A 22517-nucleotide genomic window follows, 5' to 3' on the forward strand; every position below is an offset into this window, starting at 1 on the left:
ACGTCCATTCCCTTCTTCGTTCAGTAGTCACAAAGTGCACGCTGGGCTCTGGGCCAGGTTGAGCCTGGCATTCAAGGCCTCCCAGGCCTGGCTCCTTCCTGCAGTGCTCTGGACAGCCTGAAGCACTCCCAGCTGCCTGGCCCTTCCCTGAATCAGAAATGTTCCCCCACCTCCCCACCCCAACTCTAGAAGCCCAGTTCAAAGGCCTTTTCTGCCCTAACCAGTGTGGCTCAGTTGGTTGAGTGTGGTCCCTCGAAGCAAAAAGGTCTATGGTTCAATTTCTGGTCAGGGTACATGCCTGGGTTGTGGGCTAGGTCCCTGGTTGGAGGCGTGAGAGGCTGATCCATGTCTCCCTCGCACATCGATGTTTCTATCTCCCTCCCTTCCCCTCTCTCTAAAAATAAAATTTAAAAAACCCAAAAAGATCTTTTCCCAGACTCCTTAGCCTCCACCTCTAATAGCCACCTTCCTTCACCACCTGCCACACTGCTTCGGCGGTGGGTCCCTGAACCCTGCCCAGCAGAGCCCTACATGGGGTGGGCAGCAACAGACATCCCCCAAGGGGGATGCAGGGCAGGGACTCAGAGAAAAGGAAGCTGACCAGAGGCCTTGGCCGGGTAGCTCAGTGGGTTAGAGTGTTGTCCAGATTCTCCATGGTAGCGGGGGTTAATCCCCAGTCAGGGCACATACAAGAATCAACCAACAAATGCATCAATAAGAGGAATGGCAAACCAGTCTCTCTCTCTCAAACCAATCAATAAATTTAAAAAGGAAGTTGACCAGAGTCTCTTGGTGGACGAGATATAGTAGAGGTGCAAAGTGAGGCCAGCAGGGAGGCCACAGCCAGAGAAAGCCGAGGAGGGCCCAGAGGCTTGCTGCGGCCCTGAGGGCAGAGGTGCCCGTGTGTCCGTGACGGTGTCCTCAGCACCGTGCCTGGTGAGCTGGGGTGCTCACTCCCACCAAACGCAACACCAAGCACCAAACTCGGGTACCTCCTCCTGCTTCCCCAGGCAGTGGGCAGAAGATCCTGTCTGCTCCTGCAGGGTGGGAGGAAGGGGGGAGTGGGAGCCTCCACCCCCACCCTGGAGAAGGCTGGCCCTGGATGCCTGCCGTGGCAGTGGGGGGCCTGGCACCAGCAAAACCCTCTCCCCTTGGGCCCCAGCCCGATGGCGGCTAGGGATGGCCACTGGGCACAAAAGAGTCTGACACGGCCGAGGAGTCAGGCACCATTTTTTTATAAAAACGCATAGTCTCATTTTTCCACTTTAAAATCACATTCAAAAATCGGCAAAGAAACGCCCCGGGGAGTGAGCAGACTGGGGGGGGGAGCCAACCCAGCCCCTGGGGGAGAAGGCTCGACACCACAAAGGGCAGCGCGACGGGCGCGAGGGGGCATGCGGCGGGCGAGGTGGCGCCCTGTGGGTAGTGGCACTGACGGGCTGGGGCTGGGGGCTGGACAGCCCAGGGGACACACTGGCTGGCCCAACTGGCCCCTCTCACTGTGCTGCCAGGCCACCCAGGCTGGCCCCTGTGGTCCTGGTGGACAGGGCCTGGCCCAGCCTGGGGACAGAGGGACCTCAGGGCCAGGCTAGACCAGTGTGGCACAACCCGTATTTGCCTTTCTGTGGTCCCTGAGCCCGGGCGCCTGGGGCTGGAGGAAAAGCGGGGCTGTGGTGACAGCAGCAGCACCTGCTGCCGACGCCACCCTCCTGGCTGAGCCCCAGCGTCCAGGGAAGGTGGGAAGGAAGGCCGCCAGTGACGCGGGGATTCTTCCCCAGTGAGGGTGCAGGGGTCTGAGTCACCGTGGCGGCCCCGGGGGCAGGGAGACAAGGGCTCCTCCTCCGACTGGCCGGAGGCGGGACAGTGCAGGGGCTGTGACCCTGTCACAGGAGGGGACGAGGTGGGGAAATTCAGGTAGTATTCCTGTCCGCGACTCCCCCAGGGCGGGGATGCCGAGCCACCCAACTGTGCCACGGGCGCAGAGCACAGCCCACAGAGCCTGACGTGGCACTGTCCCCAGGAAGGGGCAGGGGCTGCTGGGGGCTGCTGCTCTCCCCGCACAGGAAGACGCTGGGAGCGGGCACCCCCTGGGGCATCAGGGCCAAGGGTTGCTGGAGAGTGGCTGGGCTGGTGGCAGCAGGAGCCAAGACAAGCGGGCCCCTCCCTGGGGGCTGGGGCCACAGGAAATCACAATAATTACAAAATAAAACCTTTTCCGCTTTGCGGGAAAACAAATAATAAAAATTCGACAAAATAAATTAGAGGTTTATAAAAGGCGGGCGGGTGGGGGTCAGAGGCCGTTGGCGCTGCCACGCTGGACCAGCGGCACCTTGCTCAGCTCCACCACGGGCGAGCGGGCCTTGTTCTTCATCTTAGGCACCCGCTGCACCAGCTGCTGGGCCTCGCGGTAGGCGTCACGCAGCTCCTTCTTCCACTGTACCAGCTCTGGGTCGCTCTGCACAGGCCCAGGGGTTCGTCAGGTGTGGCCCCGGTGCCCCGAAGGCCACTCTGTCCCCACGCCACCCCTGCCCACCAGCCTCCCACACCCCCACTCACATCGCACTGCAGGACGAACTGTTTACCACTGCGGATCTTGAGAAGGAGGCACTTTCGCTCCTTGATCTGCGTTTCCTCCACTGACTGGATCTCCTCCATGGTCAGCAGGCTCTGCTGCGGTGTGGGGGTAGGGGGGTGGGCAGGGGGTGTGAGGGTACAGGGCAAGCCCAGCCAGCCCCGGCCCCACGGCCCCTGGCCCGGATCCTTACCGGGGCCTCGCCCTCGCCCCGCCACTCCAGCCGGTTGGGGAACAGGTAGAAGTACCGCCGCTGCCACTGGGTCAGGAAGGGGTTGCCCATCTTGGACATGTAGCCGTGCATGATGCAGTCCTTGCCCAGGGCGTAGTCTGCCGCCAGAGAGAGAGAGGCCCCGCCCGGGTTGGAATCCTGGTTTGGCTGCTCTCTGGCTGTGACCTTGGCTGGGTTCCTGAAACCCGAGCCTGTCTCTCCTCCCTGAAGTGGGCAGTGGGCACCCACGACAGCCACAAACCCTCACCTTCCTCGTGGCCCAGCTGCTTGTTTTTTGTTTTCTTGCGGGCTTCCAGCCGGTCTGTCTCTGCATTGATGGTGTCGAAGACAGTCTCTGCCACCTCCTGCTGCCACCGCTCGGAGATGGTGAGGGGGAAGTTGCGGTAGAGCTCCTGGTCACTATCCAGCAACTGCGCCGTGGGGACAGGGCAGGGACATTTATCACCATGGGCCCCAGGCAGGATGATCTGGTCCACCCACAGGGACATTTGGGGACAAGGAGCCTGAGGCCTAGCAGCTGACAGGGCTGGCCCAAGGGTCTCAAAAGGGCAGGGAGGGACGGGGACGCACCGCGGGCTGAGCTCAGGGCTCAGGAGCAAGGACTGGCAAGGCCGGTACCTTGATCCCTTTTGTGTCCTCCTCATCAAAGGAGCCGATGTCGAAGGCGTCGGCAGCGTTCACCTCCCCACGCGGGGGGATCAGCGGGGGCGGGTACTGCAACGGCACAGGGCTGGGCTTCAGCACAGGCCGGCCCGGGCTCAGCGTGCCCCACTGGCCCTGGCCCCCAGTTACCTTCTGCAAGAAGACCATCTGCCAGTCCAGGGAGCGGAAGAAGGGGCTCTCCTTCACCTCCTGGGCCCTGTGGGGAGACCTGGGTCATCTGGGCAGGGGCTGTGTCTGGGTGTGGGGCAGGTAGCCCCAGCTAACTCCTGGTTCAGCCACTTTCTGGCTGTGTGACCTTGGGCAAGTTCCTTAAACCTGAGTCTGTTTCCTCATCTCTGGACGGGGGAGGACAGCAGTTCCCGCGCCGCAGGGCTGTTGTGAGTTTTAGTATTGTACGTCTTGCAACATCATGCCTGGCACTTAGTAAATGTTTAATAAACACGAAAAGATGCTGTCATCATCATTATCATCACATCTTTGTTACAAGGGCCTCTCCGGAAGCCAGTCCCCAGCTGGCTCCAGCAGCTGCACCCCTAAGGACACTGGACACACAGCTGGCTGTGCCCCGACCTGTGAGTTCCTCAAAGGCGCAGGCCCAGCAGCCCCAGCAGGGGCCCGGATTTCGCAGCATGCCGCCTGCCCGAGGCCTGGCTGAGCAGTGGCCCTGGTGCCCAGCACTCACCCTCGGCCCTGGCAGCCCAGTCTCCGGTGGACATCCCTCTGCAGGAGCCCCTCCAGCAAGGAGCGGAGCTCGGGGGAGAAGGAGTCCGGCAGCTCCACAGCCTGCGGGAAGGGGGAGTAAGACGCTAGCAGGGGCCGAGGAAGAGCAGAGGAGAGGCAGGCCCAGCTTCCTAACTGCCATCTGCGGCCACGTTTGCTCTGACAGCACAGGGAGGGGGAGTCTACAGGGCAGAAGGCTGGAGTGGGAACCGGCCTGAGGTCACTGCTGGTGAGAACCAAGAGCCCACGACCCACACCCACACACGGGAGTCTCCAGCCCCACTGTGGCCCGCCATGGACTCCGCCGACCTGCTGGGCTGCTGCCCCACACTCACCATTGTCAACGTCATGCGGTCGATCTCATGCTTGTCTTTGGTCTTGTGCTGCCGGAACGGACTGTGCCTGGGCAAGAGAGGCCAAGGCTGAGGTCACAGGACAGGAACGGGGAAACTGAGGCAGGCAGCATCAATGATCCTTGTCCAAAGCCAAGGATGGTGCCATTCCTAATGCCCAGGCAGCTATGAGCTCCTCCCCCAGCCTCCTACCTGGGCTGGGGTGGAGCTGCTCTGTCCGGTCCCACCCGCCCACTCAGGATGGCCCGCTCACCCCCGAAGCAGCTTGAAGAGCATGCAGCCCAGGGAGAACCAGTCGGCGCTGCTGTCGTAGGCCACACCCTTCTGCAGGACCTCAGGGGCCATGTACCCGTGGGTGCCTCTGTGGAAGCAAAGAGGCCGTGAGCAGGTTTGGCAGAGGGTTGGGAGAGGCAGGTGAGGGCTGGGCACTCACACACTGGCGTGGGGCTTCTTCTTGGAGAAGTCGCAGGCCAGGCCCAGGTCTGAGATGCGCACGTGGCCGTGCTCGTCCAGCAGGATGTTGGCGGGCTGTGGGGGAATGCCAGTGAGTGGCCTCCGGTGGCTTGGGACAGTGCCCAGCCAGGCAAGGTGCCAGTAGGGTCGCTGCCTTCACTCTAGAGGGTTATAGGTGTCCGGGGACCAGGCCCCAGCAGGGTCTTCACCTCCTCCCCTCAATCACAATTTGCATCCAGAAAATGGCCAGGTGGGCGGGAGGGTGAGGCTGGGTGTGCCAGGTGCCCAGAGAGGAGGGACCCGCTGGTGGCTCACCTTCAGGTCCCTGTAGACGACGAAGCGGTTGTGCATGTGCTCCAGGCCCAGGATGATCTCCGCGGCGTAGAAGCGCATGTCGGCCTCGGAGAAGACCCCGTGCTGGGACAGGTGGTAGTGCAGGTCCCCACCTGAGGGAGGCAGCGCTCAGCGCCCACCCCGGTCCCCACCACACTCCCCCCAGTGCTCCCGGGGCCGGAACACACACTCACCGTTCATGAGATCTAGGATGAAGCTGAGCTTGTCTGGTGTGTGGAAGGCATACGACATGCAGACAATGAATGGGCAGTCCTGGCAGGGGACAGGACGGGGGGAAGTCAGCTGAGGCACAGCCCAAGGTGCCAGAGCCAAAGGCTGCCCAGATGGCCGGCCCGCCCAGCTCACCCCGGTGCTGACAAGGGACAGCATGATGCGCTCGTTCAGGGCCAGGGTCTCCCCCTGCTTCATCTTGATACGCTTCTTGTCCAGACACTTCATGGCGTACCTGGGGGGCGGGGGGCAGGGGGTTAGTCCAGAGGCACCCGCAGTGCAGAGCCCAAGGCTGCTCTAGGGCCCAGGGCTAGGGGTGGAGCAAGTCCTCAGGGCTCCTTTGGGAAAGATCGGACACCACAACAAGCTTCTGATATATGGAGACAGAGAGGGCAGGAGACAGTGCTGGTGGGCTGGGGGCTCCAGGCCCAGGGGTGAAGCAGCAGAAGCAAAGACAGCGTGGGGGCAGGGGCGCGGGATAAATAGCGGGCACATATCCCTTGCAGGGACCTGCCCATTGAGGACCCTGCCACCTGCATCCTGGGGCCCTGATGCCCCCAGAGCTCTCCCATGGGCACCAGTGGCTTTGGGGCACCCCCGGGGCCCTCCCTTCCCTCAGGCATCCCACCCAGCAGCGGCTAAATGGGCACTCACATCTTGCCCGTGTCGGCCTTCCGGCACCCATAGACCTCACCGAAGCCCCCACGACCAATGATGCGGTGCACGCTGAAGTCGTTCATGGTCAGCTGCAGGGGCGGCAACAACTGGGGTCACTGCAGGCTGCCCGGGCTCCTTACCCGGGGAGCCCTCACCACATGCTTACCTGCCTTGAGCCACCCTGTGGGGAACCTGGCACTGACCCCACAGCTACCCCACCGGGGTTGAAGGGCAGACTCCCCGACCTGCCCAGCCCTGGGGACCAGCTCCCAAAGCCACCCAGCCCACTCACGTGGATGTTCAGCTCTACGTTCTTCCACTGGCAAAACCGTGTGAATTTATCGCTGTGAGAGAAGAACCTAGCCTCAGACAAGTTTCAGAAAGTGGAGTAATGCCAGGTGTGACCTGCCCCACTCCACTGCCATTCCCTGGGGTCCTGAGCCTCGGCGTCCTCTTCTGGGACTGCCCAGGAAGAGGGCCACCCTGAGCTGGGCCCCGATCCTGAGCGCTAGCTGAGCAGAGCCTGGCCACCTCTGCCGGGGTTCCTGCTGTGATCAGGTAAGCCCGGAGAGGAGGTCTTCCGGCCTGACCCCGACTTCATGCCACCACGACACTGACAGTGCTCATCGAGTCCCTGCTTGCACACCTCCAGCGACGCAGCGCTCACTTCCTGTGAAGTCCTCACGCCATGGCTTAGGCCACACTGTGGCCTAAGAAAACTGTTTCTTACTGCGAGCTAAAATCTGCCTACAATTCCCACCCATCGGCTGGGTTCTGGCCATGAGGGTAGGGGGTAGGGGGACAGTGTGCCCTTTGGTGTCTGCCCCTACCACCACCCGATGCTTCTTGGCCCAGGGAGGCTCAGCAGGGTGTCAGACAGTCCGTGGGAGACAAGGGCTCACGGATGGTCCCTCGGTCCCAGGAGAGTCCCCGGGACAGGCCTGGTGCTGGGACAGGAGGGGCAGGAGTGTGGACCAGGTGACCACCTGGCCTAACCTCTTAGGAGTCCCTGCACTGGGGTGTAGACTCACCCAGGGCCTAGAGCAGGGTGGCTCCTCCCTCCACGGCACCCACACCCCTTCTCAGGATGGCCTCTTCCTCCCCGCCTCCCGCATGCATCCCACTCTCACCTCTCAATGAACTTCTGGAACACGTCCCCTCGGAGGTTCTGACAAATCTCTTCGATGTACGGCTGAGGGAGGGAGGGAGGGTGGCAGAGGTTGGTGACTGTGCCCGAGGGGGCCGACCATGACCCAGGCTGGGTTGGGAGACAGTGGGGAATGAGCTCAGCACACACCTGGAAGAGATCCGGAGGCACCTGCCTCTTCACCAGGTGGCCCTGGACGTGCTCAATGGCACTTTTCGAGAAGGGCTGGGGAAGACAGAGGTGGCTGTGAACTCTCTGCAGGGCCCTTTCATCCCTTCCCATCGCCCGGGTGGCTCCAGGCCGGTGGGCAGGTCCGGGGCACTCACGTGAGAGCAGGCCAGTAGCTCCTTCATGATGTACGTGTCAAAGATCTCCCGGCTGCAGGCCAGGCGCTCCTCCTCCGTCTCCAGCTTCTCGTATCTCTTGATCTAGAGGGCGAGATCCCTGAGGGTGACCTTCGGCCCAGCAGAGCCTAGGGGTGCCAACACCAAGCACCCCGAAGGTTCAATGAAAGAAGCCCCACCTGGGCCCCCCTCTGCAGGCAGAGCAGGGCTGGCCTCACCTCCTCATAGAACTCCACCAAGGGCTTGGCCTCCTCCAGGTGTTTCAGGCAGAAGTCTCGGAAGAGCAGGTACCCTGAAAAACAAGTGCCGGGTCACACTGGCCACACCGCCGCATAGGCCTTCCCGTCACCAAGATTAGTGTGGGCTTGGCTCCCCCTGGGCTGAACTCCACAAGGAGGGGGCGAAGGCGGTCTCTGCCCCAGGCCATGGCTGGGCAAGACAGTGTGGAAGGCTGCTGAACACTAAAGACTCTTGGGCGCAGGGCTGGGACACTGCACTTGTACGCCTCTCAGAATCTGCTTCCTCAGGTGGTGGCCGGGAAGTGGCAGGCGCCGTGGTGAGGCTGAGGCCAGGGGGTGGGCTCTGGCACCTGGACCCCCTGCCCTCTCACTGCGGTCCAGGGACCGGCACCTCCTCCCAGAGGTGACACCCGCACCGGGGAGGCTGTGCCGTGAGATTCACCCAGGCCAGGCAAGCACTGCGGCATGGGGAGGGGGACGAAGGCAGCCTCTGAGGAGCCATCCCCTCTCCCTAAACCTCACGGCCCCTTCCATCTCGCTGCTTTTCACAGCAGCCCTGAGAAACAGGTGGACAGGGAGTCCAGATCCAATTGGGGAAACTGAGGCTTAGGGAGGTGTGGCAGGCAGGCGTTACGTGGCAGCCATGAGAACTCGGGGCTCATTGACCCCGTGGCAGGTCCTGGGAAGGGCAGGTTGGGGAATGGGGCCTTGAAGGGCATGGGCCACAGGGGAGGGAAGAGGTGACGGGGCTGTGGTAAAGGCTCAGAGAAGACCCCAGATAGGCCAGGTCTTGCCCCTCCCAGAGAGTGGGGGCCTGAGGCCTGGCCTCAGAGCAGTGGTGGAGGGCAAAGGAGAAGTAGGGGTGGTCCCCGCACCCTCCAGCCCAACCTAGGTGACCAGCTAGCGCGGGGTAGTTTTCTATGCCTCTTTGGGGACAGTGACCCCACTGCCCGGGCACCTATGCCAGAGTGTGTGGCCATCACCTCTAATAGGGAGGCCTGGCGCTTCAGTATTGTGCCTCTGAGTGACTGGTAACAGGGCTTCCCAGGGGGACAAGGGGACTTCACTGGCACCACTACTTCTGGCCTTCCCATAGGCCCGGTGAGCGGGGCTCCTGAGTAGCAGGTCCCAGGTAAGGGCACCAGCAGGCTCAGAGAGGTAGAGCAACGTGCCCAAGCTCACACAGCACAAGCAGGGGACCCAAGTGGCATGCTTCCTTATACACTGACTCCCCAAGCCTGACCTCCAGCCAAGCCAGCCTGCTCCCCTCCCAGAGCTGAGATGCATTCTCTGGAAAGTGGGTCAGAGAACCAGAGCCATGTGTGGCTGCAGCCTGCTTCCCCGAGAGCCGCCCCAGCCGTGCCCTAGGCCAGGTCCCCACTCTATCAGGCCCTGGATGACAGGCCCTGGAGGACTGAACAGAGGACCGGGCCTGGCCCGAGCAGATTGCTCACAAACAGTGCCAACGGGGGCCAGGCGGCTGACCGCAGCAAGGCAGGCGCCACAGGAAGAGCCCCGCCCCTTCCTGTCAGCTCTACCAACGGCCCAGAACAGCCAGGCCTGCGCCAAGGGGAAGCTGCAACTCTCAAAAACAAAAACCCCAAAGGAGGAACTTCCCCGGCAGCTCTGGAAGACTGCTGGGCCCCCACCCCTTCACAGGGCTCCCTGGGCTGACAGCCAGGGGCTGGGCGGCACAGCAGGTCATAGCCCTGCTGTCACCCAAGGGCTCGCTAGTGGTCCTGCCCCAGTGGATGGGATGAGAGGGGGCAAACCTCCGGGGAGCCAGCCTCAGGGTCCTCCTGCCCCCACACCCCCATCCTTGGGGCTGGCGAGGCTCTCACTGGACTCACCCAGCTTCTGAGAGAAGATCTTCTCAAAGGTCACCTCACCCCGGTCCTCCAGGTACTTCTGCATGACACTGCGGATGCTGAAAGACAGAGGGGCTATGGTGACCTGCCGCCCCCGTGACACCTGTCAGGCCTCCAGGCCCTGCTTCCCTGGAAGGCCGTTGCCTTCTCTCCCCGAGTTACTGCTGGCGGGTGTCACTGCTCCCTCCAGGAAAGTCACACCAGAGGGACCTAAGCAAGCTTCTGCTTGCCCCTAAGGCTCTGTTCCCAAAAGCTAGGGTGGCCAGTAAGGTGGCTGCTCAAAAGTGTGGTCCCAGCGCTGCCTCATGCTGGCTTTGGGGACTTGGCCAAACCTCAAAAGCCAGGCCTCCCCCATCAGCAGATGACGGATAGCCAAAGCGCAGCCTGCCCTGGCCGTGGAAGACAAGCTGCTGGGCCACAACACGGAGCCGCAGCGAGAGGCGCTCGCGTTGCAATCCGGGCGACCCCTGAAAGCACGCGGCTGGGTGAGAAAGAGTCACGATGGGCCACGCAGCGTGTGATTTCATTTAGACGACAAGTTGAAGACAGGCACATCCACAGAGACAGGGAGCAGATCGGGGGCGCCGGGGGCTGGGGAAGCAGGGAGGGGCTGCTGAGGATGTGAGTCCCCTTTGGGGGAGGTGCAGGTGTTCTGGGGTCACGCAGAAGTGAGAGCTACACAATACAGCGAGCGTACTAAGACCTACTTGACTGTAGCCTTTAAAACGACAGATGTCATGTTACGTGAACTATGCCTCAACTTTTAAAAATAATTGAAAAAACAAAGCCAAGTCTCAGTTCCGGTGTCCCTCACACCTGCCCCTGGGCCGTGGCAGTGGTCGGGGGAGCGGGGCCCGAACCCAGGCTCCCGCCCACCTGTCTCGGGGCCACCACCAAGCACTGCGTGGGAAAGTGACACAGGCCTCTATTCGAGACTCACACACACCTTTCTGTCCCCTGCTCTCCTCTCCCCGGCCCCCGGCAGTCCAGCCCTGTAGGCCTGCCTGTCGTGGTGGCCAGTGGCAGTCGCATCTAGCCCTCACTAGCCCAGGATCCCCAGCCGCCTACACCGAGGACCGTGCTGGGCAGTCACACCTGACACCACTCGAGGCTCACATGACCCTTAGGATATGTGGAGATCGAAAAGTCCAGGCTCTGGGCCCTCCCCTCTACATCCCTGTGTCCCTCTTAGAGCCCAGCATGGGGCCCTGGCCACCAAGGCCTGCTGTCCATCACCCCCCGGAAGGCGAGGTGCCATGCACCCCTGTCCTCCAGGCAGGCCCTCCCAGGGCACAAGTCCCGCTTCTGTGACATCAGACAGAGTGTGCAAAAGCCTGAGCAGACCCAGTCAGTTTGAGGAGACTCAGGAAGGGAAGAATGTTCCAGGCCATCGGGGCAGGCTCTGTGGAGAGGGCAGGACTTCAGTGGGCTCCTCAAGCACCAACAGAATGTCAACAGGTGGTGCAACTGGGGGCAGGTGGGTGGGCTGAGGACAGAGAGGGGAGGCGGGGCCAGGGAGGAGCAAGAAGCCATGGTGTGGGGCACTGGAAAGAGAACCTGGGTAAGGGGTGAGCTGTCTGGACCCACGGGGTGTACCCACTGGGGGAAGCGCAGGAACCTGAGGACACTGGGCCAGGAAGGAGGGACAGAAACCAGCGGCTGGAAGGCTCAGGCTGCCGGACAGATGAAAGAAGGTACACAAGGCCAGCTGGAAGGTGGCCGTGTGCCAGCTGAGCCTGCCCAGCCTCTGGGCCTGGGCTCGGAAGGGGACTCTTGCCCTTTTCTGCTCAGCACTTCTCAGATGGTCTGGCCCAGGCCCGGCCTCCCTAGGCCTTTGCTTGCGTTTGAGCCACGCATGGAAAAGCCACGTAAGAGAACACAGGGGCAGACAGAGCTCAGGAGAGGAGGCCCGATCCCAAGTCCCAGGGTGCCGCAATTACAGCAGGAGCTTGAAAACTCTGTGGAACGAGGACAGAGCCCTGCCTGGGGACCAGAGGCCTCAGGCCACAGTCTGCACGGGGCCTCTAGGGCTCCCAGCTCTGCGAGGGCAGCTTGGGACCTCCTGTTCAGACCCTGGGACAGCCTGGGGGTGTGATGGGACCAAGCTCAATGGGAAGGCCCAGTCTGAGGCAGCAAAGGCTTGGCAGGGTGGCAAGATCAAGCAGCTGGGAGTTAGGGGCATGGACCCAGGCACCCTGCAAAGGCCAACTGCTTGGACTTCTCCCGTGAAGGGACCAGGAAGGGGGGCCCTTATCGGCCCTTGGTCCAGCCCTGGGTTCTCCATGTCGGCCCCCCATTCCTATGGAAGGGGATGAGAAAAAACAACCAAGGGAAAATGTATCACAAGATGTCCATCCTCTTTGGAGACACACAGTGAGACAGCGGTCAGGTATGCTCAGGTGGAATGGCCAGACAGGTAATACAGATGGCAGGCACAATGACTCCAGCCCGTCTGTGAGACCCCAGCATGGCCCCTGAAATAGTCACTGGGAAGCCCTCCTGAGCCCCAAACTCGCTTCCTGGGAACAGGCTGGACGAGCGCCAGCTCAGCAAAGAGACGCAGCGGGAGTGCCGCCCGGAGCCAGGGAGCCATCCCGCCCCGAGACTCAGTGGCCCCACAGAGCAGCCAAGAACCAGACACACCGAGGTCCCCACTCGAGCTTCCCTGGCAGCTAGGCACCCCCCCAACCCCCGCCCTGCAGGAGCCCGCATGGGAGGCCGTAGCATTCTTCCCAGCCCACAGCACTTCACTTTCTTCCTTAAAAAGAAAAAAATGTTTTCTAAGTAAAATACACACACCCCCCCCTTAACCAAACACAAGGTCAGACTCGGGCAGAACCCTTGAAGGGAAGGACCCTGAAGCGACAGCGTTGGGGTTTCCTGTCCGTCCCCACAGGCTGGCAGCAGAAGGAGCTGGCAGGTGAGGAAAACGTGTGATGGGGGTGCTCCCACCAGGTGGCAAGTACAGGCGGGCATGGGAGGCGGTGACAGCCTCCCGTGCTGGGTCGCCTTTGTCTCCAACACCCGCTCCCCGATCCTGGCGGAGTCTGGGTGGTGGGGGCCCAGAGCAGCATTCCTGAGCCCACCCAAGTCAGCAACCCCAAGACAGGAGCACGTGGCCCCCAGGCTGACCCTGGGTTGTCGAGAGAGCCAGGTGCCTGCACCTTTCCTGCTGGGAGCACCCGAAGGCTCCTGATGCCTTGGGGGCGGGTCTCGGGCTGCCTGTGCTCTCCCAAAGGTTGAGGAGCACCCAGGTCTGGTTCCAAATGGCTCCTCCCTCCTCCCTCCCCAGAGGCCAGGCAGGTCACCAACATTAAATGTCCAGTTTCCTCATTTGTAAAATGAGGATGTCAACAAAATGCTGAATCGTCCCCGCCGTGCCGGCCATTTAAAAAGCCCGAGAGGGCACAGTAGCAGCACTCCCCGATGAGGGCTGTCAGCTGAGCCCACCTGCTGGGAGCCCACAGCCTGCGCTTCCTTGCAGACCATGACCATGATAAGCTACTGTCTCATTCGGGTCTCTGTCCCACACCTGCCATGATCTCGGAGAGTGGGGCCTGTGGCCCGATGGCTTCCTGACAGTGGGCCCTGACCAGGGCCCGGCCCAGGAGGCAGCCTGAGCCGCACACACGGCTGCTGCATGGCTCTGCTTACACCAGCTTCACGGACTCGTGCTGCCCAGCCTGGGGGCCCTAGCGGAGCCCAATACCTGACCTACCCAAGTACAGAGGGCCCCTCGGCAGGAGGCCTGCCCCACCGTGGCCGGGAGCTGCCTGGCTGGCTGCCTGGCACTGCCACCTGCAGCCAGGGCTGTTCACACCGGCTCCAGCTGCTCTGAAGAGCAGGCCCAGCCTGACACAGGTGGGGAGCATTTCCTCCCTGTCAGCCCAGAGTGAGGGTTGGGGTGATGGGTCGGCAGGCAAGGAGGTGGGGTGAGAACTTCCGGTACCTTCTGGCACCACGTGGTTCACAGGAAAAGCAAAAGCCCTCACTGTGGCGCAGGGGCCTGTCAGGCTGCTCTGGGCCTCACAGGTGACTCCTACACAGGGTCACAGACGGCAGCCTATGTGGACTGGGAAGGACTGCAGGGTGGGTCAGAGGCAAACACACTCATTCAGACGGTGAGGAAATCAAGACTCAAAGAATCTGGCGGCTCGCCCAGAGTCCCACACGGTGTTAGTGGCCAAAACACGTCTAACCCTCCCTGAGAAAGGGCCTCGCACCAGGCAGGAGCCTCCCCTTGACCTCTGTGGCAGAGCGGGGTGCAGGGTCTCAGGGGACCCTGGCTTGTGACCTGCCAGTGGCTGTGGGCAGCAGGCAGCATCTCTCCTGGGAGCCTGTAAAGCTGGTGGCAGCTCTGGCTGGCACCTGGTGGGCCAGGTCCACAGTTCCTATGCACCTGTGCGACAGGGATGACGGAGCCTTGGAATCCCAGGATGGTGCAGGCTGGCATGGGGGCCAGGGACCGGTGGGTCCGGGGCAGCCGCATCGGAACTGCCGTGCTCTGGGAGGTGACAGTTAACAAGCCGGCAGAGCGGAGGCTAAGGCACTCTTCTGTGGTATTGCCAGGAAACCTGGCACCGCCGTGGTAGTGGAAGAAGGAAGTCCCCTGGGGCTTCCTATAAATATTTCTCAATGACTCTCCCTGGGGCCGCCAGTGCCCTCAGAGCTCCAGGATGGGACACACACCAAACGGGAAAGACCGACTGAGACAGCCAGATGTGGAGCGAGCCCAGCTGGGGAGGGGAAAGGACGCCCAGCGGGCACCTCGCACACAGGCCCGGCGTGAACGTCCAGCCCGAGTGTCCGGGTCCCCAGCGGCACTGGGCCACAGAGCGGCTGGTGGGATGTGTGGGGAGAGGCGCTCTGGCGGCCCTGTCACGTGCCACAAACACCACACCCTGCAATCCACTCTCGTCGCTCAGAATGCACCAGCAACACACTTCCAGGGCTCTGTGGCCCCCAGGTTGCCCCTCCCCGAACCCAGGATGGCCCCAGACTCAGAGAACTGCCCCTCAGAGAACAGAGCTGCCCACATGCTGCCCATACCAGGAAACCCATTCTGAAGCCAGGCTCCCCTGACCGCATAGACGCTGCAGGGGAGGCACGCGACTGTTTTGGGAAAGCCGTGGCCCGACACCTCCGTTTTGGTGTCTCCTGTTTGAAACAGCTTAGCGATAACTTGAGTGTAACTCCGTCTTCGTGATGAGCGCAGGACGAGGCCCCTTGGGGCTGTAGGAGAGTGGGAAGGGCCACAGGAAGAAAGGGCAGGTGTGATGGAGCTTGTTTGTTCCCCAAAGACTCTGTCGGCCCATGGCTGCTGTTTGGTCCAAGGCGGGAGCATCCCTTGGCCACGTGATGGCAGCCCGAACCCCGGAGCCCAGGTGCTCAATCCCTCAGCAGAGCCCACCTGGGCACCTGCCCAGAGCAGGAGGAACCACCGCTGCAGAGTGCACCTGCACTTACGTCGCCAGCCGTTCACCAGTAGGGACCGATTGGGCGTTAATAGGATACATTATTCCTGGGCTGACAGAACCTAGACTCCCCGCACGGATTCCAGCCTGCCTGGGATGCTTGCGTTCCCGCCATCCCTCGGTAAACGGGCAGATGAGTGACTTCATGGCAAAAATGTTGACACCGGTGCTGGGAAGAGGAGAACAGATGGGAGAAGACAGCCCAGAGACCCATTGCTGGGGAACACGAGGACTTCAAAGGCCAGCAGGGAGCGACTGCTGAGGTCTTGTTTTCAAGGGCAGCCGGAGGGAGAGTGCTGCTACTGGAGTGGAAAGCTCTGGATAAGGAATAAGGGCTGGTGATGGAGAAGCAGAGGGAGGAGTGGGGGGGGAACCTTTCCCTGCACCGCTTCCCCCCACCAATCAAGGGCAGGAAGTCCTGGAGGCTAAGAGTTAACAGGAACGAAGAAGCGAAGCGGCAGAGGAAGAGTGCGGTCCGGGAGACAGGGAAGCCAGAAGAGGGCAGGAAGAAGGAAATCCACACGGGGGAGGGACCAGAAAGGAGCCGAGAAAATGGGAGGCTGCAAGAGGCACCCGGCTTTGACAATCTGCTGCTGGGACTGCCACTGTCACCAGGGAGGGCAGGGGGACCTCCTGGGACCGCCCAAGCTGGGCTCCTCACCCAGGAGGACAGAGATTAATTACACAAGGCCTCCAAGGTCATATTAAGCAAACGACCATAATTACAGGACTGCTGCTGCTGGGAAGGGGGAGAGCAAGCAGCTCCTTCAGGGCAAGGCACAGACTGCGGACACGGAGAGGCTACCAGTGAAGGCACAGTCCTCATTTTCCCGAGACGGGGACTGAGGCAGGCTCCGTCCGCCAGAATAAGGGACATGCCTGGGTCCCACTGAGCTGGTTTCGCAGCAGGATTACAAGCCGAGTCTCCTGTCTTCTAGCTTCACCATGCTGCTTCCTTCCACGAGAAGGTGGAGAAACGGGTCTGTTTTCTCGAATTCTATAGGGTGACAGAGCGGAGGCCCATGTGCCCAACAGCACTCACTCCCCAGCAGTGAGAAGTCAGAGCTGTGACAACAGAGCTGTGCCCAGCCAAGCCACAACTTGGGCACCGGCCACAGGGGGGCTGCCAAGAAAGACCACCTGGAGGTGGGAGCAACTCCAAATGGCGCCCCGTCACGGACAAGCCACGGCCTTTCTCCTGGACCCTGACCTTGTGTGCGAGGGGATGATGCGGCCCCAGGTGTGGAGTTGCCTCCTCTAGGCACTAGCTTTGCCAGGGCAGCCGATGGGGCGGGGGCTGGGCCAGCGGACCAGGCCAGCTGACAGTGCTGGGCGCTGCCCTGCTGCTTCCAGGCTGCCTCCCCAGCCCACCGCTCCCTGGAGAAGGGATGTGGGCCGGCACATTCCACAAAACGTGGGCAAGGGGAGAGCAAAGCTGTAAAGGGGTGTGCGGAAGAAAGGAACCACAGCAGGGAAGAGCACCTGGGAGTCCAGTGACCCAAGTTCAGGTTCCAGTTCCCCCTCACGCACCCTTATCACCGAATCTCCTCTCTCTGAGCCTTAGTCCCTTGACTATTAAATGGAAGAATACCACCTGCTGTGCCTGCTTCCCACAGTCATGAAACAGATAAATGGAGTAAAAAGCACTTTGCAAACTGGGAAGTGCCAGGCAACAATACAGTCATAATGCCTCTCCAGGGCAGGAGGCATCCGACCCACTGGGTGTGGGAAGCATAGAGCAAAGGCCGGCGTGGCCTTGGACGAAGGAGGCCTGGACCCCTGGGGGCAGCGCAGGGATGCTGCACAGAGCAGCTCTGGCCCTCCCCACCTCGGCCCACCGCAGGTCACTGCCTAGAGCCTCTAGTTCCTCTCACAGGAGTGGGTAGCGCGCCCAACACCACGCTGCCAGCGGGGACCCTATACAAGGACCCAGGACCCCAGGCCCTCCGTCTCCTGCCGTTCCCCTAAAGCCCACAGCCATCCTGGTGTCAGACGTGGCACAGTGCTGGTAGTTCTCACGCAGCTGCTACATGCAAGGCGTGGCCTTGCCAACTTCACATGTTGGTTTTTGGATCAACTGAGATGACAGATGTCAAAATAAATAATAAATTATTATAATTTCCACTATCATTCCTATCACCACCATCACTACTGCAGATGGTAAAGAGGAGAGGGAAAGAGGAACATCTCGTTTCTCGGGGTGCTGACACCTGCAGAGCCAACCCAAGGTGGGGCCCCATCGGGAGCAATGCATTCTGGGGAGAGATTGCCCAAAGGCAGAGAGTTCCAGAAAAGGCCCCGCCTCGCCCTTTGCAGAACTCCGACCTGCAAGAGGGTCTTGAGGTCCCGGCCAGCAAGGAGAACCGTTGCAAGCCCCAGAGGCCAACTCCCCCACTTCCTCCCTCATGGCTTTGTCATTTCTGAACTCGTTTTTGTTCCAACCGTCACTGCTCCCTGGACAGCCCCCAGCTGACAGTCAGTCTGGTTCCTGTTTTGAGAAATCTGATTGCAAATGTCTAGAAAAAAAAGGGCTCTAACGGCCTGCTCAGAAAGCAGACCGATTTTCCTCTCCCAGGCCCGGTGTCCAGTCAATCCGAAACCCAGTGAACAGGGCCCTGAGGAAGACGCGGGAGGAGACAGCACAGCACCCCTTGCAGCTCTGGGTCCCACTTCGAAGACCTGGGACACTGCACAGTCACAGCCTTATGTCTCACCATTTGCATTTCACAGATGAGAAAATCGAGGCCCAGAAACAAGAAGGGACTTGCCCAAAGTCACACGATAAGACCATGACAGCTAGGACAGGCCCAGGCTCCCGGGCTGCCCGGAACCAGCGTGCCAACTCTCGGGCAGGTATGGGGGAGTTGTTGGGACTGGCCTCACCAGGTGACATGAGAAACCGTAGTGGGCACACGGCGCTCACGGATGCAAAACAGCCAGGCCCTGGCTCAGGCCCGAGTGATAGCAGAAATGTGGAACCAGGAGCCGGAAGCCCTGATCTGGTAACCAGGCACCACCTTGGGTTACCTGTGACACTAGGCAGGCCACTCACCTCTGGGGCTTCAGGTGTCCCACCTGTTCTGTGGGGCCAAAACCACACCCATCCTACCTGTCCATGGGTGGCTACGAGGCTGAAACACTGGGAAAACACTCTAGAAGCCATAACATGCTGGACAAGCCTCAGCTGCCATCCGTCCCCCGTGCACTTCTGCACTTACATCCTGTGTGCAGTTTAAACTTTGATACCAGGTCTAATGACATCAGTTGTCTCACAGAGAGGTGGCAGCGTGGTCCAGCTGCTGCAGGGGTGCTGCGATGTCCCCAGCAAACAGCACCACAGGGCACCACATGCAGGGCCCACCAAAGGAGGGAAGAGGGGTAGTGGGGGGCCTCCTCCACTGGGCTGGGGCACACACCACATCCTGCTCCCCACCACACCGACCCCCCAAACCAGGGACCCATCAGAGGGTGGGGAAGACTTCTGTCTCCCCCAGATCTCACACAAGTATCCACCAGAAAGAGCTGAGAGTGGAGGTAGAGGAACCCCGAGGGGAGATGGGTTGGGAGTAGGGGCAGCAAAATGATGGGCAATACTGTCAGGCCGGGGAGATGGTAGGAGGCGGAGGAGGGGGCTGTGGAGGGACCAAGGGCTGCCCAGAGGAGGAGGGCTCCTCCGGGAGAAGGCAGAGACGAGGGACAGGCAGAGTGCAGGAGGGCACCGGGAGGCCGAGCGGCGGGGCAGGGGGCACTGAGCCGGTCGGGGAGCCGCTGGGGCTGGAAAGCCCTGGCATTGGGGCGCTCGAGGTTCAGGTGCACGGGGCCTGGGTCGCAGGGGTCAGGCCAGGGCTGCTGGACCGGAGCGGTGGCTGGGGCAGAAGGGGTCGCGGGACAGCGCCTGGGCTGTCTGGGGCTGCGGGGTCCGGGGCGCCCGCCGGGGCGCGGGGCCGAGGAGCCGGCGGCCGCCTTACCTGGGCTCGGGCAGCAGGATCTTCTTGCTGGCGCGCGCGGCCGGCGTGGCCTTGCTCTTCTCCATGGCCATCAGGTAGCTCACGTCGGCCAGCACCGCCTCCAGGTCCGCCATCTTGGCGGCGGCGGCGGCCTCTCCCGCCGCTCAGCTCCGCTCCGCTCGACTCGGCACGCTCGGCCCGGCCGCTCCGTCGGCCTCGGGCGCCGCCGCCCGCCCAGCCCCGCTCGGCGCCCGCGGCTCCGCTCGCCGCGGCTCACAGGCGGCGCCGCCCCATGGCGCCGGCTCGGGCCCGGCCCCGGCTCGCTCCGCTCCCGCCGGGACTGCAGTCGGGCCGCCGCCGCCGCCGCCGCCGCCGCCGCCCGCGCCCCGGAGCCGCAGCCGCCTCCGGCCCCGCCTGCCGCGCACAGCGCCAGCGAGCCCGCGAGGGGCCAGACGGGCGGGCGGCGGCGCCCCCTGGAGGCAGCGCGGGCTGCACCCGGCCTGACCCCTGCGGCCACGCAGACCCTATCTCAGACCCGTCCCGCCCCGGACCCCAACCCTGGGCGGGCGACACCCACCACCCTTCCCCAGACCTGAGGCGCAACGGAAGAAAACGCTGAACTCAGACCTTGGGCCCCCCAATCCGATCACAACTCGGATTCCAGACTCGGCAATAGACAACGTCCCTCACCCGAGACTGCCACTTCAGAACATGATCCCAGAGACTTGGGTCCCAGACCCTACCACCCCTGACTCCCTGATCTTGGACGCAGTGCACGACCTGACACCGGACCTGGATGACACTGTGACCCCAGACTTCAAACAGAATCCCAGATGCAGACCTCAGACTCTGGGTCACAACTGTGGGTCCCCCAACTGCACAGCCAGACCCTGACACTGACAGCACACCCCAGACCCCCAACAGGATCCCACATCCAGATTTCGGACCATGACCTCAAACACTGATCGTGGTCTCGATCTCATCCTGGTTACTGACCCTCCAACCTTGATTCCAACCCTGGACGCAGACCACTGTTGAGATCCTAAACCCTGGATTTGGAGAAAGAGCTCAGACCTGGTCTTGGACTGGCAACACCAGATTGGGGCCCTAGACCCAACACCAGGAACCCAGCACTGGGACGTCCAACCAGAACCCAGACTGAACTTAGAACCCTTAGCAGGTCTCCCTGAACCTGGAAACTGACCGCTGTAGTCAGACTCCAGGATTACCCCATGCCCAGGTCCCAGGCCCAGTCCCGGCCCCAGGACTCCCACTCAGGACCGAGGACACTGTACCAACCCCTGCCCTCCCTGGACCAGTCTGTGTACCCAGGTCTCTGGCCTACACTCCAAGCCAACCATGGACTCATGATGGAGTCACCCTAGTTCTACAGCGTTGGGTCCAACCTCCCTCATTCTGGGAGGACACATGGCTGCCTGGCAAGGGAAACTCACTGCTGGGAGCCCAAGGGGTTGTGAGGGGTGATCCATGCGTTTCAAAGTAGCACCCCCTATCTCAACGTGTCCCTCTCTAGAGCCTCTGCTTTCCAAGGTGACAAGGTCCTCTCCCAGTCCTAGGTACAGTAGCCAGGACCCTTTTGCAAAGCAGGGAGGCCATCCCTGGGCCTGTCTCAGGCGGCCCTCTGAGACCAGCCTCAGCAGACCTTGGAACCAGGGCATGTCAGAGGCAAGGTCCCTTCTGCGTGAGTAGGACCACCATCCACTCAGATACCTAAGCCAGGACTCCAGGCTCGGCTCCTCCCTCCTCCACTGCCCTAATCTAGTTTATCACCACACCCCACTGTTTGGCCTCCTGAGAATCTTCTTAAAACTCTCTGCTTCTCAGGATCCCCGTGGCTGCTGCCCCGATGTGGACCCTGACCAGAGATGCCTCTTCCAGATCTAGACTTCATGGCCTTACTGCCTGCTTAGCACCTAGAAGCAGCACTCCAGGCCAGAGGGAGCTCCAGGCCCCACTGACTCTGCCCAAAGCAAATCAGATGAACAAGTCCCCAAACCGGCAAGTCCAGGCCTTGGATGACTGTGCCCAGCGCTCCTCTCCAGCTTGGGTAGCCACCATCCTTTGCACCCAAGGTCCCTCTGCCAGCATCCCTGGTGAACTACTGCTCATCCATGAAGGCCCACCTCCTCCAGGCAGCCTTCTTCAACTTCCTGACCCATTGTGTACATCTCTGGTTCTGCACTCACCACTTAGTCCCTTGATTTGAAAACGTCATCGATTGCAAGGTACATCATGTCACGTTTTTGACAGTGGGGGATGGTGAAGCTTTATTAAATGTTTGCATCAATTGGAAAATGCATCCTGATGTTGGAAATGCTAATGTATGAAAAAAAAAACAACACCATATTAGCCCTGGCTGGGTAGCTCCGTTGGTTAGAGCATCGTCTGGTCCAGTACGCCAAGGTTGCGGGTTCCATCTCCAGGCAGGGCTCTTGCAGGAAGAAGCCAATGAATACATAAAACAAGTGGAACAACAAATTGTTTCTCTCTGTCTCTAAAATCAATAAAATAAAAAATTTTAAGAGAAAAGGTCTATACCATCTCCAGCTGTAACTGATGCTCCCAGTTTAATCTCTTGTCCGCAGGGCCTATCACACAACCTGGCAGAGAAAGGCCTAATCAACGTTTGAGGAATGAATGAGTGATTGGGTGCAGGAGTTCCTCCGCCAGCGGTGGCACATGGGGCTCCGGGCAGAACAGGCTCAGAGGCACCCAGAATGCTGCAGCAAGAGGCCTCTAAACTCCCTTCCTCCAACGCCTCTCCAGTCCTTCAGCACTCTGACCACAGAAGCACGCTGGCCTGGGTTTTCTGGAGCAGCCCCAAATTTAAATTCTTTTCCTGATGAACTTGTCAGACCAGAGTCTCTGTGGGTTCTCAAATGCCCACCCCTCCCCCACAGCCCTGGAAAACCAGACTGCCCCTACCATCCACAGCCCAATCTGCAGGCCCCACATGCCTAAAAGCGTGGTCCTATGACAGAGGCTGTCTCCCGTGGGCCGCCCATTGAGTCATTGGCCCTGGAAAGTGGCTCCTGGAAGCCCTAGCTGGGAGGTTGGTGTGAGTCCTTGGGTTCCCGGAGGTAGTGCCAGTTTCTGGTCTGGGGGAGGCAGTGTTTTGGGATGGTGCTGCCCTCTGGTGGTTGAAGGAAGGTCGATTGTAAATTTGCCTTTTCCGGTTGGCTTCAGTCATTCCTTCTCTCAACAAACCTTTGTCCAGTGCCCAGACTGTGCCAACCTCGGGCTCGGATAGAGACGGTGGAAGA

At 61.2% G+C, this 22517-nt stretch overlaps 1 protein-coding gene and 1 long non-coding RNA gene across 3 annotated transcripts; one reads left to right on the forward strand and one right to left on the reverse strand.

Annotated features, from left to right (window-relative positions):
• Positions 1-1219: 1219 nt before the first annotated feature.
• On the reverse strand, positions 1220-19650 carry GRK2 (G protein-coupled receptor kinase 2). 2 transcript variants are annotated; one of them, XM_053924305.1, is made up of 21 exons: positions 19255-19650; positions 9795-9871; positions 7924-7997; positions 7688-7789; positions 7512-7586; positions 7345-7406; positions 6507-6558; positions 6212-6303; positions 5693-5792; positions 5521-5599; positions 5309-5439; positions 4974-5068; positions 4794-4901; positions 4523-4589; positions 4150-4250; positions 3597-3663; positions 3423-3518; positions 3052-3214; positions 2766-2902; positions 2557-2667; positions 1220-2455 (listed from the first exon to the last, which is right to left on the reverse strand). In XM_053924305.1, the coding sequence occupies exons 1-21, from the start codon at positions 19365-19367 to the stop codon at positions 2291-2293; spliced, it is 2067 nt and encodes a 688-aa protein (XP_053780280.1). In that variant the 5' UTR covers positions 19368-19650; the 3' UTR covers positions 1220-2290. The 2 variants fall into 2 exon arrangements, with proteins under 2 accessions (XP_053780280.1, XP_053780279.1); XM_053924304.1 differs by having other exon boundaries at positions 2557-2670.
• LOC123478060 (uncharacterized) lies at positions 11901-21553 on the forward strand. The gene is made up of 3 exons (XR_006653166.3): positions 11901-12732; positions 18017-18139; positions 21079-21553. It is a non-coding gene; the product is annotated as an uncharacterized lncRNA (long non-coding RNA).
• Positions 21554-22517: the final 964 nt, after the last annotated feature.

The sequence above is a fragment of the Desmodus rotundus genome, chromosome 5, assembly GCF_022682495.2.
Source record: "Desmodus rotundus isolate HL8 chromosome 5, HLdesRot8A.1, whole genome shotgun sequence".
Lineage (NCBI taxonomy): Eukaryota > Metazoa > Chordata > Mammalia > Chiroptera > Phyllostomidae > Desmodus > Desmodus rotundus.

Excerpts from the sequence above, each read along its gene's own strand:
- GRK2 (XM_053924304.1), bottom strand. The coding sequence starts at position 19,367 with ATGGCGGACCTGGAGGCGGTGCTGGCCGACGTGAGCTACCTGATGGCC. Across the intron at positions 7,998-9,794 it reads GATCTTCTCTCAGAAGCTGG|GGTACCTGCTCTTCCGAGAC; the intron begins GTGAGTCCAGTG and ends CTTGTTTTTCAG. Across the intron at positions 7,790-7,923 it reads TGGTGGAGTTCTATGAGGAG|ATCAAGAGATACGAGAAGCT; the intron begins GTGAGGCCAGCC and ends CTCGCCCTCTAG.